General features: G+C 41.5%; 1 protein-coding gene across 1 annotated transcript in view; it reads left to right on the forward strand.

Moving 5' to 3' along the window:
* Positions 1 to 17191, forward strand: part of mat2al (methionine adenosyltransferase II, alpha-like) — a 28546-nt gene extending 11355 nt beyond the window's left edge. Inside the window, exons 3-9 of the mRNA XM_028805393.1 lie at positions 618 to 740; positions 1238 to 1350; positions 5054 to 5197; positions 9418 to 9636; positions 10624 to 10806; positions 12342 to 12475; positions 16964 to 17191. Coding sequence (XP_028661226.1) covers positions 618 to 740; positions 1238 to 1350; positions 5054 to 5197; positions 9418 to 9636; positions 10624 to 10806; positions 12342 to 12475; positions 16964 to 17066 — 1019 coding nt within the window. The 3' untranslated portion in view covers positions 17067 to 17191. The remainder of the gene's footprint in view (positions 1 to 617; positions 741 to 1237; positions 1351 to 5053; positions 5198 to 9417; positions 9637 to 10623; positions 10807 to 12341; positions 12476 to 16963) is intronic.
* Positions 17192 to 19333: the final 2142 nt, after the last annotated feature.

The following is a 19333-nucleotide window of genomic DNA, read 5'->3' on the forward strand; positions in this document are numbered from 1 at the left end:
TTTCCCTGATGGCAACACAATTAGACGATCTACTAGTCTCCGACTTAAATCCGAACAATATATTCGATCTCTTTTCGCTGTTCCATTATTTAACCGAGTAATAATTTCCATTTGTTTGTGTTAATGTGATCTTTATTATCAGTTTTTTGACACTTTCGAATTTTAGTACTTTCATTATCTCTAACCTGCTCTGCATGTGTATCACGCCAACGTTTTTGAATTCTTTACGACGTTCTACTTTGTCATCTACTCATTGTCTTTTATTTCCAGCCCCGGGCATGGTTAAATCTCTTGGCACAAAGTCTCGTCTCGTGGGACATGAAAGTATCTCTCTGAAAAAGTCAAGTCTCATCCCAGGCTAAAAAGTCTTGTCTTGTCCCAGGATTTTTTTTATTATAATAGACAGATATGGTTGATGATGTGGAATTTTTGAATTTGCTTTGAACCCTCCTAGTCCAGCATGTTTACCGTTATTCCTGAATTGTGGTTAATCTGAGTAATCAAGAGTTTGGGGTGGTGTTCTACATTGGAATTTATACCAAAAGCAACAAGTTGAGCAATGATATAACATTAGAAGAACTGACTGGTGACCTAATATTTTGTATTTATTCTAATAGAGTGTGTGGCCAAGACTGGAATGATCTTGTTGTGTGGGGAGGTCACTTCAAAAGCAAAAGTGGATTTACAGAGAGTTGTTAGAGAAACCATCCAGAAGATTGGTTATGATAATTCTTCCAAAGGTAACTGCTTTTTTTATATTTTCTGCAAAAGGAATGCATTGTATAGGGGGAAGGTTCAGTCCATGTGGATCATCATACCTTATTTCAGTCTGCTAGAACGTTAGAACAGTTTTCACAAGAACAGGCCTTTCAACCCAAAATGCTCATCAATCCTATTCACCTAGATTCTACAAAATAACATCAAGTTGAGATCTGAAGATCACTCGCTAAGATTATGTAAATTAAGGCTACTACTGAAGATCACTGGAAAAGTTGTGTAATGAAACATGGGCTTAACAGGCATGGCACACTTGGCTCCAGTTGCATTAGGTTATATGGCTTGTTCAAGGTCACACAGTGAGTCAGGACTCAGACCATTCCTTCACAATGACTAGCAAAAGAAAATGTCATGTTCAATATGTGATTATTAAAATGTGTCAAGGAAGTGTGGTGATCATTTATGGAGCAAAATGCTGATAATAAACAATTTGAATATTTTGTGTTGTTTCCATTTTCAGGCTTTGACTACAAAACCTGCAGTGTACTAGTAGCTCTGGAGCCACAGTGTCCAGAAATCACGGACTGTGTATTTGAAGGAAGACATGATGATGATATTGGTGCAGGGGACCAGGTACTAAATCTACATTAATGCAAAATACCTTTAAACATTGGAGAATGTCATTTTTTAACTACAGCTGGGTGTTGTTGAAGTAAATCCTACTTTGAAATTGAAGTGGCTTTTGTATGGAGATGGCGTGTTGTCTTTATTAGAATATGTTACACATTTTGTAAAAATTTACAGTTCACTAAAGAACTGCTGAACTACATTTTGTTTGGTGGACGCTGTGCATTTTTATCTCGGCACCTAGCCTAACATGTGTGATTTGCTTGTGCAGTGATCATTCTATATTGTGTTTCTTGGAACTTTTTGCATGTTATTTAGTGCAATAAAATTAGAATATGCAGTGATCATGGTAAGAAAATATATTTGTGGATTTCCGTCCCTAACCTCTGCAAATCTCAAGAGATTACTGTATATTTATCCATCCATCCATCCATCCATCCATCCATCCATCCATCCATTGTCTCCCACTTATCCGAGGTCGGGTCGCGGGGGCAGCAGCTTGAGCAGAGATGCCCAGACTTCCCTCTCCCCGGCCACTTCTTCTAGCTCTTCCGGGAGAATCCCAAGGCGTTCCCAGGCCAGTCGAGAGACATAGTCCCTCCAGCGTGTCCTGGGTCTTCCCCGGGGCCTCCTCCCGGTTGGACGTGCCCGGAACACCTCACCAGGGAGGCGTCCAGGAGGCATCCTGATCAGATGCCCGAGCCACCTCATCTGACTCCTCTCGATGCGGAGGAGCAGCGGCTCTACTCTGAGCCCCTCCCGGATGACTGAGCTTCTCACCCTATCTTTAAGGGAAAGCCCAGACACCCTGCGGAGGAAACTCATTTCAGCCGCTTGTATTCGCGATCTCGTTCTTTCGGTCACTACCCATAGCTCATGACCATAGGTGAGGGTAGGAACATAGATCGACTGGTAAATTGAGAGCTTCGCCTTGCGGCTCAGCTCCTTTTTCACCACGACAGACCGATGCAATGCCCGCATTACTGCGGATGCCGCACCGATCCGTCTGTCGATCTCACGCTCCATTCTTCCCTCACTCGTGAACAAGACCCCGAGATACTTGAACTCCTCCACTTGGGGCAGGATCTCGCTACCAACCCTGAGAGGGCACTCCACCCTTTTCCGGCTGAGGACCATGGTCTCGGATTTGGAGGTGCTGATTCTCATCCCAGCCGCTTCACACTCGGCTGCGAACCGATCCAGAGAGAGCTGAAGATCACGGCCTGATGAAGCAAACAGGACAACATCATCTGCAAAAAGCAGTGACCCAATCCTGAGCCCACCAAACCGGACCCCCTCAACACCCTGGCTACGCCTAGAAATTCTGTCCATAAAAGTTATGAACAGAATCGGTGACAAAGGGCAGCCCTGGCGGAGTCCAACTCTCACTGGAAACGGGTTCGACTTACTGCCGGCAATGCGGACCAAGCTCTGGCACCGATCGTACAGGGACTGAACAGCCCTTATCAGGGGGGCCGGTACCCCATACTCTCGGAGTACCCCCCACAGGATTCCCCGAGGGACACGGTTGAATGCCTTTTCTAAGTCCACAAAACACATGTAGACTGGTTGGGCAAACTCCCATGCACCCTCCAGGACCCTGCTAAGGGTATAGAGCTGGTCCACTGTTCCGCGACCAGGACGAAAACCACACTGTTCCTCCTGAATCCGAGGCTCGACTATCCGACGGACCCTCCTCTCCAGGACCCCTGAATAGACTTTTCCAGGGAGGCTGAGGAGTGTGATCCCTCTGTAGTTGGAACACACCCTCCGATCCCCCTTCTTAAAGAGGGGGACCACCACCCCGGTCTGCCAATCCAGAGGCACTGTCCCTGATGTCCATGCGATGTTGCAGAGGCGTGTCAGCCAAGACAGTCCTACAACATCCAGAGCCTTGAGGAACTCCGGGCGTATCTCATCCACCCCCGGGGCCCTGCCACCAAGGAGTTTTTTGACCACCTCGGTGACCTCAGTCCCAGAGATGGGGGAGCCCACCTCTGAGTCCCCAGGCTCTGCTTCCTCATTGGAAGGCATGTTAATGGGATTGAGGAGGTCTTCGAAGTATTCCCCCCACCGACCCACAACATCCCGAGTCAAGGTCAGCAGCGCACCATCCCCACCATATACAGTGTTGACACTGCACTGCTTCCCCTTCCTGAGACGCCGGATGGTGGACCAGAATCTCCTCGAAGCCGTCCGAAAGTCATTCTCCATGGCCTCCCCAAACTCCTCCCACGCCCGAGTTTTTGCCTCAGCAACCACCAAAGCCGCATTCCGCTTGGCCTGCCGGTACCTATCAGCTGCCTCCGGGGTCCCACAGGACAAAAGGGTCCTGTAGGACTCCTTCTTCAGCTTGACGGCATCCTTCACCGCCGGTGTCCCCCAGCGGGTTCGGGGATTGCCGCCACGACAGGCACCGACCACCTTACGGCCACAGCTCCGGTCAGCTGCCTCAACAATAGAGGCACGGAACATGGCCCATTCGGACTCAATGTCCCCCACCTCCCTCGGGATGTGGTCGAAGTTCTGCCGGAGGTGGGAGTTGAAGCTACTTCTGACAGGGGGCTCTGCCAGACGTTCCCAGCAGACCCTCACAACACGTTTGGGCCTACCACGCCTGACCGGCATCCTCCCCCACCATCGAAGCCAACTCACCACCAGGTGGTGATCAGTTGACAGCTCCGCCCCTCTCTTCACCCGAGTGTCCAAGACATGTGGCCGCAAGTCCGACGACACGACCACAAAGTCGATCATCGAACTGAGGCCTAGGGTGTCCTGGTGCCAAGTGCACATATGAACACCCCTATGCTTGAACATGGTGTTCGTTATGGACAATCCGTGATGAGCACAGAAGTCCAATAACAAAACACCGCTCGGGTTCAGATCAGGGGGGCCATTCCTCCCAATCACGCCCTTCCAGGTCTCACTGTCATTGCCCACGTGAGCATTGAAGTCTCCCAGTAGAACGAGGGAGTCCCCAGAAGGTATGCCCTCTAGCACCCCCTCCAGGGACTCCAAAAAGGGTGGGTACTCCGAACTGCTGTTCGGTGCATACGCACAAACAACAGTTAGGACCCGTCCCCCCACCTGAAGGCGAAGGGAGGCTACCCTCTCGTCCACCGGGGTAAACCCCAATGTACAGGCTCCAAGTTGGGGGGCAATAAGTATACCCACACCTGCTCGGCGCCTCTCACCGGGGGCAACTCCAGAGTGGTAGAGAGTCCATCCCCTCTCAAGGAGATTGGTTCCAGAGTCCAAGCTGTGCGTCGAGGTGAGTCCGACTATATCTAGCCGGAACCTCTCAACTTCGCGCACTAGCTCAGGCTCCTTCCCCTTCAGAGAGGTGACATTCCACGTCCCACGAGCCAGTTTCTGTAGCTGAGGATCGGACCGCCAAGGTCCCCGCCTTCGGCCACCACCCAACTCACACTGCACCCGACCTCCTTGGCCCCTCCCATAGGTGGTGAGCCCACTGTACATTTATTCAATGAATATTTATTCACATATATTCTCGCTGAAGAAATTGTTCTGCTCTTGCTTATTGTAGTCCTTAATCAGTTGTATCTGTTCTCTTTTATAGTGATTGTCCTTCCCTGAAAACTTTTTAATTTTTTCTACAATGAGTTCCTTGTCTTTTTCACATCATTATTTTATCAGAGCTCTTTTGATCAGCTTGTCTGAACAATGTCTCACTCCTGATTGTTTATAGGGCCTAATGTTTGGTTATGCCACTGACGAAACTGAAGAGTGCATGCCGTTAACCATACTCTTGGCGCACAAGCTGAATGCAAAGATGAAGGAGCTTTCCGGCAATGGAGTATGTCCGTGGATTATGCCAGATTCAAAAACTCAGGTTAGCCTTCTTTCTTTATAGAGACTGTAATAAAATGTGATCACCTGGGGCCTCATGTATAATGCCGTGCATAGAACTCACACTATAACATGGCGTAAGCACAAAAGCGGGAATGTACGTACGCACAGAAAAATCCAGATGCAGGAATCTGTACGTACGCAAACTTTCACGTTCTTCCACTACATAAATCCCGATCAGCGTGAACAGTAACGTACGAGCACACGCCTTCTGTCCCGCCCCAACTCCTCCCAGAATTACACCTCTTTGAATATGTAAATCAATATAAATAGCCTTCTGTGAAAAGACAATGGGAAAAGCACGGGGGGAATATAAGAATTTCAGCGAATACCAAGTGGAGGCAAAGGAAAAACGTACTATTTGTTGGTTTAAACAGTGGTTTAATCAACAAAAGGAAGTTGATCGAGTGACAGAGTGTCGGAGAAACTCGAAGGCTCAAGTTCACAAAGTCGTACAGTGCCCGAAATAAAAAAGAAATCACATATCAAAGTCGCTGTGAAAAGGCGAGTCGTAGCCCACCGTCTGAGTGTCATATGAAAGCTTATTAGGGTACAGACAAAAAAAATAGGCACACAGTGGGAAAAAAGCACGAAATGTCAACTTTAATCTTGAAATTTCCACTTTAATCACGTAGTTTATTTTGCCATGAACATCATAAACTTCATTTTAAAATCGTTTAATTTACTAGTTTCTCAAATCCCATTGTAACTAAAGTGACACATTAAATTCTTTGTTCTGTATTTGATCTTCTATGTGCTCTACATGTGTGAATCACTACCTGCTTCTTAAACGGGCTTTCTCTTTCTCCGACAGGACACATAATCCATTACATTCGTGATATTACAGCTCTCTGAATAATTAAAATACTGAGATGTATATGTGGTATCTTTTTCATGATGATAGGAATGAAAGCATGTTATTAAACACGGGGACGCAGTGCTGGTTCATGTCTCACGCAAGAGGCTTGCGGCGCCATGCGCAAGCTTCGATGAAATAATTTACTACAGAAGTACTGTCTCTTTCAAACGTACTAACCTCCAATTCCTGTCCTTACTGTTCTTTCTCCAAAAACCCAATCGCCACACAATCAGCTATATAGATGTGAAGCCATCTGTAAGCTTAGAACGCTGATCCTTCAAAACTTTTAAGGAACATTGAAATATCTTCGTAGTACATGTTTAATTATTCTATCCATCTAGCATTCCAGTGTCGCGTCAGCACCAGCAAGAATACAATGCAATGCAGGAACAATCCCTGAACTACCTAGCGCTGTGGCACCGTGTCCTCACATGTTTAATTATTAACAATACAGATTATTTAAATGAAGTTAAAGTTTTATCTGTATAATATAATCAACATATTTTGCTGCATTTCATCTTAAAAATGAATATCGTCATCATATGTAAATACGCTCTTTATAAAGTGGCGCAGGTTGTGCAATATTATAACTGTAGTGCAGGTTTACAGTGAGGTGATTGTACTTATAAGTAAACAGTTCTACAAGGAGCACTTGATGGATTGATTGAGTGCGTTTATAGTTCTTGGGATGAAACCTTTTCTAAACCGCGAAGTCCGTACTGTGAAGTCTCTAAAGCGTTTTGCCGTGGCTCAGGCAGCGTCTGCTTCATGCTGTATACCGATATTTCTCTTTCCGATCAGCTGCTGCTGTGATTCCTCACTCAGATACAGTGATATAAATACTCTGAGTGGTGCAGTGAGAGTAATATGGAAAAAGATGATCTGCTGTGGCAACCCTTAACGGGAGCAGCTGAAAGAAGAAGAAGATGCAGTGAGAGTTACAACGCTAAAGCAGTTATGGTATTTGGAATACTATGGCTATTCCCTGGACCATTATATTGCTGCAGGTTAATTACAATCAGATGCATTACACTAATAAATAATATGCAGTTAGTTTCAGTGTATTTATAAAGCCACGTCAGGAATGTGGAGCTAAGAAACAAAGGGTGACCACGCAGGAACAGTAGCACTGCGTTGACGCTGGGTGCCGCCAGTCTGCAAAACCGAGCGGAGAAATTGCGTACGCCAAGGTATGAGTTACCGTGGAAATGTGCGTGGCTTTATGCCAAGTTTAGGTTTTATACATCATGATTTGAGCGTGGAAACGGGAGTACGCAACATTTCTGTACGTACACACCGTTTATACATGAGGCCCCTGGAGATCAAAAGATGATAAGCAGTAGCATTGAATTTTGTATATTTTAGCTGTGATGATCTTTAATTGATTTTCTTATTGTGGATTTCTGTCATTTTAAAGATGAACAAGCAGAATTTAAATCATCATCAATTTGCAATTATTATGTGTTCTCTGGCAGCATGGTTGTGGCCCCGCAGTGACTAAACTGTTGTTGATTGCTCCATGTCTTTGTATAAGTCTTTAACATCAGCCCAAAGCCATGCTGTTAAGGTCAATTGACAACTCTAAGCTGGCCCTGTGCAGATTGTGTCAGTGGGTCCTATGATTGATTTTTCTCCAGTCTAGGGCCGGTTCCTTCTTTGCACCCATTACATGTAAGATTAATCTGAGACTTTCATGACAACAAAGCAGAGAAACAGAATACAGCCTGATTTTGTCTGAACAATTTATCAACTCATTTAATTGTACTTAATGGGCTTACAGTTACATAACTGAACAAGAATGCACTAGGATGGTACAGGACAAAGGACAGTTGTCCAGTTGTCTTGACCACATGCTCTCTAGAGTTCAATTTTCTGCTTTTATTTCTAACAGAAGTGGAAACTGGTGTGACCCTCTGCTGCCACAGGCCGTTTGCTTCAATGTCCAACATGGCTGTGCTCAGAGATGCCCTGCGCACTGCTGCTTGCTGGTGTAAACAACATCAGTAACTGAGACAAATAAAGATTTTTTTTAAGAATAAGTCAGGACACCAAAGCTAAGACTAATACAAAGGATTGTCCTGGGAAATATAAGTCTTGATTCTGTAATTCATGTGAATTTATTGATTATTTATCCCTGACAGAAAAAGACCAAACTGGTATAACTGACAGGGTCTAGGATTACACCATATTATCAGTGGCTCCTTTATGATGCTGCCTTCTCTTGACCCCAGGGTGTAGTTCTGTGCTAATTCTCTGCCATACTGTTTGGAGAGCCAGACAGGAATGGTAAAACCTGTGATTCTCTACAATCAACAAGGTTCCAAGTGTTTCCTGGGTGCCATTCTCAACGTTGTAAGAGTATGGTGACGTAAACAGTGCAAAGTCCTGTTTGCGTAAACTGAAATCACGAAAATGCTCACTGAATTCATTCCTCAGTAATTCAAGTTGGAAAACAAATCCTCTAAAAATCAAATAGTACCCTTCATACTGCAGTGCAAATATTTCGTTTTAAATCAAATGACAAAGACATAGGCCTATCAATTTACACATGTTTGGCATTGTGCTGCTCAAATTTTTACTTTACTAAGTTTATTTCAAAGTTTATATTGTAAAATAAGCCGATATGAAAAAAGCCCCCTGACCTACACTAAATTTACAAACTCAAAATCACAAAAATTTGTTAATAAACAACTCACCAACTTCTCGCGTCCACTTCAGATCTTCAGCTGTAGTCTGCACTAACTGTTCGTTACAATACTAGCACAAAATTACATAAAACTAGAGCAAAAAAACGTGAAAATATGCAAGCTATTACTACTCGTGATGGTCAGTTCTGTCCAGTGGCCAGTCTCAGCAGCCCAGCCAGTAGTGTAGCCTGCCAGGCTTTTGCAGCCTAGCACTTCAGTTGCGGCGTCGCGGCTCATTAACTTTGATCAGGGCTCGTGTTTGCAGTGTCATGCCTAGGGTATCAAGGAGCTGACGCCGCAGCTGCTACTATACTAGCAGATGATGTTTCTGGTATCGTAATGCCATGGGAAAACGCGCTTTTGTCAGAAGTTGGAAGTAAGAAAAGTCAATAAGTAACGCCGAAGATGCAGAATGATTCAGTCACAAACGATACTAATCATTTTGTACAAGTTTAGTGCTAACTAGGATCTGTCATGCGGGCCGAATAGATTTCTGTTGCAGGCCGCATGCGGCCCATGGGCCGCGTGTTTGACATGCCTGCCCTAAAGGGAAGAAACTAACATAGTAAGTAATAGACCTCATTCCCATTGAAAATGTGAGTTCTTTGTAGGCATATAGTGCTTGACACCCACTAATAATTCCTGTCTTTATCATAGGTGACTGTGGAATATCAGGACAATGAAGGGGCAATGAAGCCAATCCGCATACACACGGTTGTCATATCAGTTCAGCATGAAGCTAGTAAACCTCTGCAGGAGATGAAGGAGGAGCTGAAAGAAAAAGTCATTAAAACTGTGATTCCTGCCAAATATCTCGATGAAACTACTGTCTACCACCTTCTGCCAAGTGGAAAGTTCATACATGGCGGCCCACAGGTACTGTACTCAACTTTAGTGTGTATGCAATTTTTTTTTATAAACAGCCAGTGGAGTTCTTTAAAATAAGTGTCATCTCCTTGGTTGGACATGATAAAAAATAAAGAAGAAAAGTGGTCTTTATCGTATGTTTTATAGATAAAAAAACAGAGGGATTGTGAAAATTTAGGGTACTTGAAAGTGAATCCCCATATAACTGAAAAAAAGGATGACACAAATCAAATATTCAACAATTGAGGAAACATCTTCTCAGATGTGAGTCTTTAGTTTGACTACCTCAAAATTGGGGCTGCTTATGAGGTAGGGCAGGTGGAAATGGTGTGTCCAGGAGGTTGGAAGGCAGAAGTGATGTCATTGTCACTGTTCTACAGAGGGAGAAAGAGGAGAGGTATTACGTGATGGCACCACCCTCTGACCTGGAGTAGAATTACCACTTGACGAGCTGTGAAGCTGTCTCCCAAACACACGTGTGATAGTCTGTTTAGGAAATGTTTTGTTATTTAATTAATTATTGGCTTCATACGTGGCAAAAAATTAAAGTTTATATGAGAAAGATGAAGAATGGGGGAAAACAGACTAGGGAAGCACACATATAAAACAAAATTAAGTATTTCTGATTCACTTAGGCTTAGGTGTTTTTAAATGAAAACAATTCATCGTTTTGTTCACCGCACTGAATTAAAGCTGAAAGTCTGCACTTCAACTGCATCTGAGTTGTTTCATTTAAAATTCATTGTGGTAATGTACAGAACCAAAATTAGAAAAACGTTGTCTCTGTCCAAATATTTATGGACCTAACTGTATCTGGCTGGCTCAAACCCATTCCTATTTTTTCAACAACACTTTTTAACTGTCTAATATAAAAAGACTATGTTCAGTTTTATTTCTATTTGTCATATGCTTTTTATTCTATATGACCATTTATCAATACTGGAGACATGACATAAATGACTCCAGTACTAAACTCTGCTTTCTTTATTAAAATAGGGTGACGCTGGTCTTACAGGCAGGAAGATTATTGTTGATACATATGGCGGATGGGGTGGCCATGGTGGAGGAGCATTTTCAGGGAAAGACTGTTCCAAAGTTGACCGTTCTGGGGCATATGCAGCTCGCTGGGTGGCCAAATCGCTGGTGAAAGCTGGTCTCTGCAAACGCATACTAATCCAGGTAAAAAGTATTTTGGTATTAATAGATTCAGAATAATGAGGATGTTGTTAGTTAGCATCATGGGCTACAGGACTTCAGTTTTCAGTTGAACCCCAGGAGATATTTTCCTCTGGTATTTCTTAATTCATGGCCCAAAGATATTCCTGAAAATGATGTGTTTTCAGATGACAATTAATGGGCAAAATGTCCTTAATGACTGAAGCCCTATTAAAATGTCTATAGCAAGAACAGAACTCAAGTGCAATATGCAAGCAACATGTATTGTGTTGCACTTAAAGTGACTCTGCTTCCTGGTCATCTCATAAGCAAGTTACATTACATTTTCATAAATTGATAGAACAGAAGTTAGAAAAATTTGGATGTTAGCGTCAGTAGGCTTTGTGCCCCAGGAACCAAGTTACCCGAACTGTTCTATAACATTTCAGTAATTATTTACCGCTCTGATGCTGATCTTTCCGATCATAAAATAGGTCATTACGATAGCAATTGATGAGAAGAATTCATAATTAATTGCAGAATTACGGTATTTGAGGGTTCATCTAGAATGCCCCTTTCTCTTACATGATTTGGCTCAACAACTAATAAGTACATCATCATCTCCTAACAGGCTATGATAAGAATGACACAGGTACATCAAAAATGTTTGGAGCAGCCACCCATATATTATGAACTGGCTGCAAAAGGTTAATTTTTATGAGTTGTGTTCAGGTTGAAGTCCAAAACAAAACTGACTCAGATTGGAAGTGGCATCCTCTGGACTGGAGTTGGAAGTGATGTCACCGGGGCTGGAAGTGACGTCATCCAGAGCTCCACTAACGGAAGCGACATCATCTATGGCACAGGTTCCGGAAGTGATGTCATCAAAAGTGCCAACACCTAGTGGGATGTCCCAAGGATAGTCTGCAGAGGATGGAGAGAAAGAGTTAGAGCAGCTTGCCAACCCCTGGTCTGGCATGGTATTACTATTATTTAAGCCCTCTAGCTGCCTGCCATGCACACGTGTGTGACATGGCTTAAGTTTCAAGTCTGGTACTTGTCTGTCCAGCTGTTTTAGCTGTACTCCGTCCTCAAGAAACCGACACACACCCATCATGAAGATATCAGTGATCCTAAAACATAAGATCCGTTGAAAACCTTAGATTGAAATTTTTGACGAATCTAAAGCTCCTCCCCATAGACGATAGGTTATGGTGGGGGAGGGTGCAAAGCAAAAAAAAAAATGAGAATAAAAATTAATTTCTTAAATAATAAACAGCAAGTAAAAGTAACACAAAATAGATGTTAATTTTAGCCAGAACCAATCAATAAGAAGAAATAGAAAGTGAGGTGAGTCTGTAAGGACTTCATTTAATGATCTGAGTCGAGTCCCCAGTGAAAGCACACAAGACACCATAACACTAATGTATTGTAATGTAATTAAATATGTGTATGTCAATATCAATTAAATTAATCTATTGCACACTTCATTGAGTACAGGACAGGGTACTTGAAATGTATTTCTTAATTGTTTCTTTCTATTTGTATTTTAACTGCAGCTCTCATATGCTATCGGTATAAGCCAGCCTCTCTCAGTCTCCATCTTTCATTATGGAACTTCAAGCAAGGATGAAGATGAACTTTTAGAAATAGTAAAGAAAAACTTTGATCTTCGACCTGGAGCAATTATACGGTTTGTATTCACAATCTGAATTATTTAATAGAGTTATCATAGGGTTTTAGAATTACTGTGCAGAATATATAAGATTATAAAAAGACTGAGCCAGTCTGCATCTGCTATTGCTAACTTGTAATGGATTGTGAGTTTAAATATTGTATGTGGTGTCTCTCAGTTATATACAATTTCAGCCTCTTGCTATTTGTTGACGCTGTTCAGCATTCCCTTAGACCAGAAAAAGACCACACTTTGTCCTGGAGTGGCATAGTCACTGAAAGTTTCTGTCTCAAGCAGTTACTTAATTAGAAACCTTTTTTTTTTTGCTTTGAATGTCACATAACTTAACTTGAAGTGTTGATTCTATCATGTACTAGCTGTTCCCTGCAGCTCCGCCCACGTAGTAGTGAAACAGGACAAACTTTAAAAATCAATTAAAAAAAATTTTAAAAAATGTAATTTGGCCAAACGGTAGGTAGGTACGCTGCAACAACAAATGTTGGCACTGTATCTGATCGTGTTTAGTAGCTCTGATGCGAGAGCTTCCCACACGTGGGGAGAAAGGCACATGGCTGTGATATCTGTGGCAATCAGCAGCTACCGTCTAAAACACACGTAGCTCTGATCTCTCTCTCTCTCAAAAACGTCAAACGTTACTCCTTAATAATTTATAGATGATAATGTCTGTTGAACAAACAGATATCGCAAGCTAAGCGGAGGCAAGGTACACTCCAACACGTTGCAAGAGGTAGACCAACTCGGACAGAGGCTCGTGCGTGAGTGAGGAGGGCCCCACCCCTCAGCCCGCAGCCACTCTCTTGGATTTGCACAAATAAATCAGTACCGCAAGCGAACTATGATACTTAGCATGATGAGAGAAGTCACAAAATCAACCAGAATGTTCAAGCAAATTATAGAAAAAAACCCAATCTAAATCCGTTAAGTAGTTCTCGCATGAAAAGGAGACAGACATACTGACGGACTTTGGATTTTATATATATAAACTAGGGGGATTACCCCCTGCTCGTTTTGCTCTCCAACCCCCCTTGCCTGCGCTACGCGCCAGCCACTTTGCGTCTCTGCCGCTCATGTTGTGAAGAGGGGGGCTGAACGCACCCCAAGGAAATGCGGTGGCACCTCCGAAACCCCCTCTTAAATGGTGATACAATGTGAAACAAATAGTTTTTTTTTTACCTCCTCTTTGCTTGATCAGCTGCTGGCTTGCTGCTGCTGCTGTTGCTGCAGCTGCCACCGCTGCTGCCACTGCTGCCACTGCTGCTTGATGTACATCTCTCGTGGTGCTTTGAACATTTAAAAGCCTGTACAGCCGCTCTCCTACTCTTTGTCTTTTATTTCCAGCCCCAGGCATAGTTAAATCTGTTGGCACAAAAACTCGTCTCACGGGATGTGGGTTCTTGATATTTTAGTTTAGAATTAAAAAATGGAATACAAATATTAAAATCTAACAACATCACATTAAAGTTCGATAAATTCTGAAAAGAATGATACCAAACATATATATGTAGGTTTTAAAATAAGCCCAATTTAAAGCACAACAAAAAACATGACACAAAATCGTTGCACGTTTAGGCTTATGATTTTATATATATAGAGCAGAATACATGTTTATTATTCTCCTGAAAAACATCACCAACACAGCAAAATCATCAGTGTTAAATAATTTGCTGTGGTGTTAAGTTGACCCTTAAAAGAGTATAAATAGAAACACTTTTAAGTGTTAATTTAACACTGGTGATTTTGCCGTGTATGGACTGGAGCAATTAGTATCATTCAATCCTAATTTTTTTTATTATTTAATTTCATACTAAAAACCTCATTAAAAAACATTGTTTTGAAAAATAGTGACTAACCAAGTCAGTTGATTATTTATTGGCTTACTTGTTATTTACACCTTATTTTTAGTTGGCCGTACAGCATAGTGCACATTTCTTACTAAGAAAACTGGATCCGAATCCTGGCTCACTCATTATCTCTATGGAGTTGGCACACATGTGTGCAATTTTATTCTCCCATTTTCTTTCCACATCCCAAAGACTCTGAGTGAGGGTGTCCTGCCATGAACTTGCATTCCATCGATGGTTGCTTTCTATCTTGTGCGTAATGCAGCTGGGATGGACTCTTGCTCACTGCGAACCTGTTACAGATTTAAGCAGGGTTAGAAATTGAATTGATGGTTAATTGTTGAAGTACTGCAACAGAGTCAACTAAAATGACGTAGAAATGAGAATAAACACACCTGTGTGAACCAAAACCAAACAATATTTTTGAAATTCATAAATCCCATATTGTTGGCAGTTTCTGAGACTGAATAGTTAGACTAATTAAAAACAAAATTCACTGAACAGCAAGGTGTGACATCAAATGAACAAATAAATGAAAGACCAACTGTACCCTGTGCAATACACGTCTCCAAGGCTGCTTAGTTATACTTTAGACCAAAGGAATGCTGCCAGGCACAGAGCTCAAAGTGTGTTATGACTTATGTCCAACTTTCATTTTCAACATAGTGAACATGAGTTGCATGTGGGCTAAATAAGGAATATTAGAGAATTCTTAATCAGTGAGGTGTTTAATTTAAAACAAAATATCCTAAAGATAATCAATTTGTTTTAGTTACAAAATCTAATCAAAGATAAAAAAAAGTCTGACATAATTTGTTATGTTTTCAGCCTTCACATCAACAGAAGGTAATATTTCAATGACGGGGGAAAGTCTTTTGACATCAACTGTAAGAATACGTGTTAATCACAGGCAACTTTATTAGGTTTACCTGTTCAACTACTTATTAATGCAAATATCTAATTAGTTAATCACATGGCAGAAATTCAATGCATTTAGGCCTGTAGATATCTTCAAGATGACTTGCTGAAGTTCAAACCGAGCATCAGAATGGGGAAGAAAGGTGTTATATGTGACTTTGAACGTGGCATGGTTGTTGGTGCCAGACAGGCTGGTCTGAGTCTTTCAGAAACTGATGACCTACTGGGATTTTCATGCACAACCATCACTAGAGTTTACAGAGAATGCTCTGAAAAAGGGAAAATATCCAGTGATTGACACTTCTCTGGGTGAAAATTCCTTGTTGATTCCAGAGGTCAGAGGTGAATGGTAAGACTGGTTTGATCTGATAGAAAGGGAACAGTAATTCAAACTCTGAATATATAGCACATCAAACCTTGAAGCAGATGGGCTACAGCAGTAGCAGACCACACTGGGTGCCACTCCTGTCAGCACAGAACAGGCAATTGAGACTACATTTCGCTCAGGTTCATCAAAATCAAACAATAAAAGACTGGAAAAACATTGCCTGGTCTGATGAATCTTGATTTCTGCTGCGAAATTAAGATGTTAGGGTCAGACTTTGGCTTCAACAACATGAAAGAATGGATCCATCCTGCCTTGTATCAACAGTACCGGCTTGCTGGTGGTGTATTGGTGTGGGGGATATTTTCTTGGCACACTTTGGACCCCTTATTACCAATTGAGCATCGTTTAAATGTCACAGCCTACTCGAGTATTGCTGCTGACCATGTCCATCCTTTTATGACCACGGTGTACCCATCTTTTGATGGCTAGTTCTAGCAGGATAACACGCCATATCACAAAGTTCAAATCATCTCAGACTGGTTTCTTGAACTTGTCAATGACTTCAGTGTACTCAAATGGCCTCCACAGTCACCAGATCTCAATCCAATAGAGCACCTTTTGGATGTGCAACCGACAAATCTGCAGCAATTGTGTGATGCTGTCATGTCAATATGGACCAGAATTCCTGAGGAATGTTTCCAGCACCTTATTGAATCTATGCCATTAAGAATTATGGCAATTCTGAAGGTCAAAGGGGGTGCAACCCAGCACTACGATTGTGTTCCTAATAAAATGGCCAGTGTTTGTATATATCCACTCTGTATATAACTAACTGCAAAATGGTTATGTGTCTCACTTTTAAATTAACTGAAAGAAACAGTTTGAGAAATTCTTAGCAAGACTTCAACAGTTAGCATGCTTCATATGCTTCATATTCACATGTAATGCTACGAGTATATACTGTGCCTGCCTGTTCCAGCCATACTCATTTACTATATTTTTTCTCTGTATTGTTTTACAAGAGTTTTAAGAGTAAGACTAAAACGATTAGGAGTGTTAAAAGTGAGAAAACTTCTTGACTAGACCAACAATACTAAATAAACAATTTAAACTACAGTCTGATATGCAATGCATATGTGCTCACTTCTATTGTCTCCTGAATTACCAAAAGGAATAATTTCTTCTTTACTTTTACGTATGCTCATATAGGATGGTTTGTTATTAGAGCACCATGTCATATGTAGTATGTAATTTCACAAATATTTTATTTGATTCAAGATGCAAATTCAGATCTAATATTAGTGAGTTATTTGAATGTTGGAGCAGTGTTTTTATGATATAATATGTTACATGTGATACATGCCTTACTTTTTAAATTGTGTTTGTATTTACTTACAGGGATTTAAATCTGAAAAGACCCATTTATCAAAAGACTGCATGTTATGGACACTTTGGTCGAGATGAATTTCCCTGGGAAAAACCTAAACCCTTGGAGTGGTAGACTATAAACTGACACCATAGTTTTGTACATTTACAAGGCTATCCAAGACTGTTTTATAGTACTGTACATTCTACTTTGGGCACTTCTTAATGTAAAGTAATAAATAGCTTTTATTGTTAACAAAACACCTAGTGGTCATGGGTTTCTTTTCCTGATAAAGTTAACCCAACAGAATCTGAATAAAAATGTTGAAACCCATAAACCTGACCTTTGAAATCCCACCATTTTATACAATACCCATCAAAATATAACTACTGGAGTTTAACATTTTGAATTAAATTGTTGTGATTATGGGCAGCAGGAAAAGATGATGGCCTAGGTTTGTGCAAACATTAAGTTTTGCAAATTAAATGCTGTGCCTCCATGCAAACCATGATTTTTGCTAATGAAATATTATGCAAAGATATACTGTATAGCCTGTGGAACATATCTTAAAAAAGCCAATTACCAAGCTGTTTTATTGCTGTTATGAAGGTGAGATCAACAGTATTTAAGTATGTCAAGACATTCAAACGTGGCTTTGGACATATCAAAAGTCATAAAGTGTCCCACGAATAGGTTTCTTGCACCCTTACACTGCCACCCCAGCCTGTACCACTGACAATCAGCAGGATAAATCCATTGATGGGCTCTCTGTTGTACCTTTCAATTACCATGAATCTGAAAAAACGCAGGACCTATCAGAGCAGAATGTATTCTTCCAGTTCCCCACGATTTGATGTCTGTGTTCCATAGAACTGTGTGTGTGGAGTTTGTTGCCCACACAAGGTTTTCCTTAAGGTACTCTTTTTTTTTTTGCCACATCCCCAAAGATGTGCAGGTCAAGGTCAAGTGACAATTTAAAACTGGCCCTGTGGGCATGTGCATGAGTAGGCTCTGTGATAGACTGGGGTTCCTGTCCAGGGCTGGTTCCTGCTTTGTGCCTGATGGTTTCATGATAAAGTCTGGGCCTGCCATAACCCTGAATTGGACTAAGTGGGTTACAGAATATTACGTTACTTATGCACAGTAAGCATTTCTACAAACTGGCTAAAAAGCAGCAAAAGCTTGATTGTCTTTGGCCCTCCGCTCCATTTCCATTTGCCAAACTTCCTTCTCCAATGCCATCCCCTCATGTCTTAGTTGCTTTTCCTGGTCCATTTCCATCTCTCTTTGCTACTTCAAGTCATTTTCCAGCTCCCACAAGTGCTCAATAAATTCTTTAGTGACGAAAATCATGGAGCTTTCTTTTTGGCTCTCTAAAAAACACATTAAAAAATTAATGTGTAGCCTTTGTCAGAATGCCTCATATCTCACAGACTTACCACTGTTTATAAGGTATTGTACCATATAACTTCTCCCTACCTTCCCTTCTACATTTATAACCTCAGGCAATTAGGTGTAGTAAAAGACAAACAGGAGTCAAGTTACACTTTAAATAATGTATTATTGATAATATTAATAAATAAATATCAATAAGCAAAGTACAAGTGAACACTGGCAACCATACACCCTGGTAAATGCTGATTTGTAGTTTCAGGTGGCACACAGACTTGTTTGTTACTTAAAATGTCTCTATGTAAGTCCTCATTTGTGGTCAGCTTTCTTCAGAACAGGCCACATGCCTGTCTCAATATGGCTGCTGAGCTGTGCTCTTCATTATGTTGTCCTTTTCAGTTCATGTTGTGAGAGATGCTCCTTCATGATGATGGTGTAAGAGAGAGAGTAAGGGGGAAAAACAAGCAAATGTCTCTATCCAAACCCTACAGCCAATAGGGTGTCAAGGTACTTAATGGGTTTTGATTTAAAACCAAACAGGCAACTTTAGATCAATAATGCGAAACAATGGTTTCACACCTGCCCCCAATACCATTTGTTAAGGTGAAGCTTGCCAGCTAGGTAGTTGGTCTCCATGCGAGGGTTGACTGAGAGAGAATGTCCTGCAGAGAATCACTTGCCAAACTGGTTTTAGGCACTTCCCCCGACCTTGTCATAATATTACAAAGACTCAGTCCTAAAGACTGGGGGTCGGGTGGAAAGGCTGGTGGTCTTAACCATCAAACCATTGCTGTTCTTATCAATAATATAACACTAATATTACATTGCTTTGTCTAAGTTACAAATAAAGACATAAAAATATTTATCAACTTATATATAAAATTCCACAACACAGCAACCTTCCTACAAAAATACATTTAAAGAAAAAAACCAGTGCCTATTCATCTGTTTTCCTAATGCTCTTAGTTCAATGTAGGGGAGTATATATGCAAAACATTTTTTACAATCCA

Source organism: Erpetoichthys calabaricus, chromosome 7 (genome assembly GCF_900747795.2).
Source record: "Erpetoichthys calabaricus chromosome 7, fErpCal1.3, whole genome shotgun sequence".
Classification (NCBI taxonomy): Eukaryota; Metazoa; Chordata; class Cladistia; order Polypteriformes; family Polypteridae; genus Erpetoichthys; species Erpetoichthys calabaricus.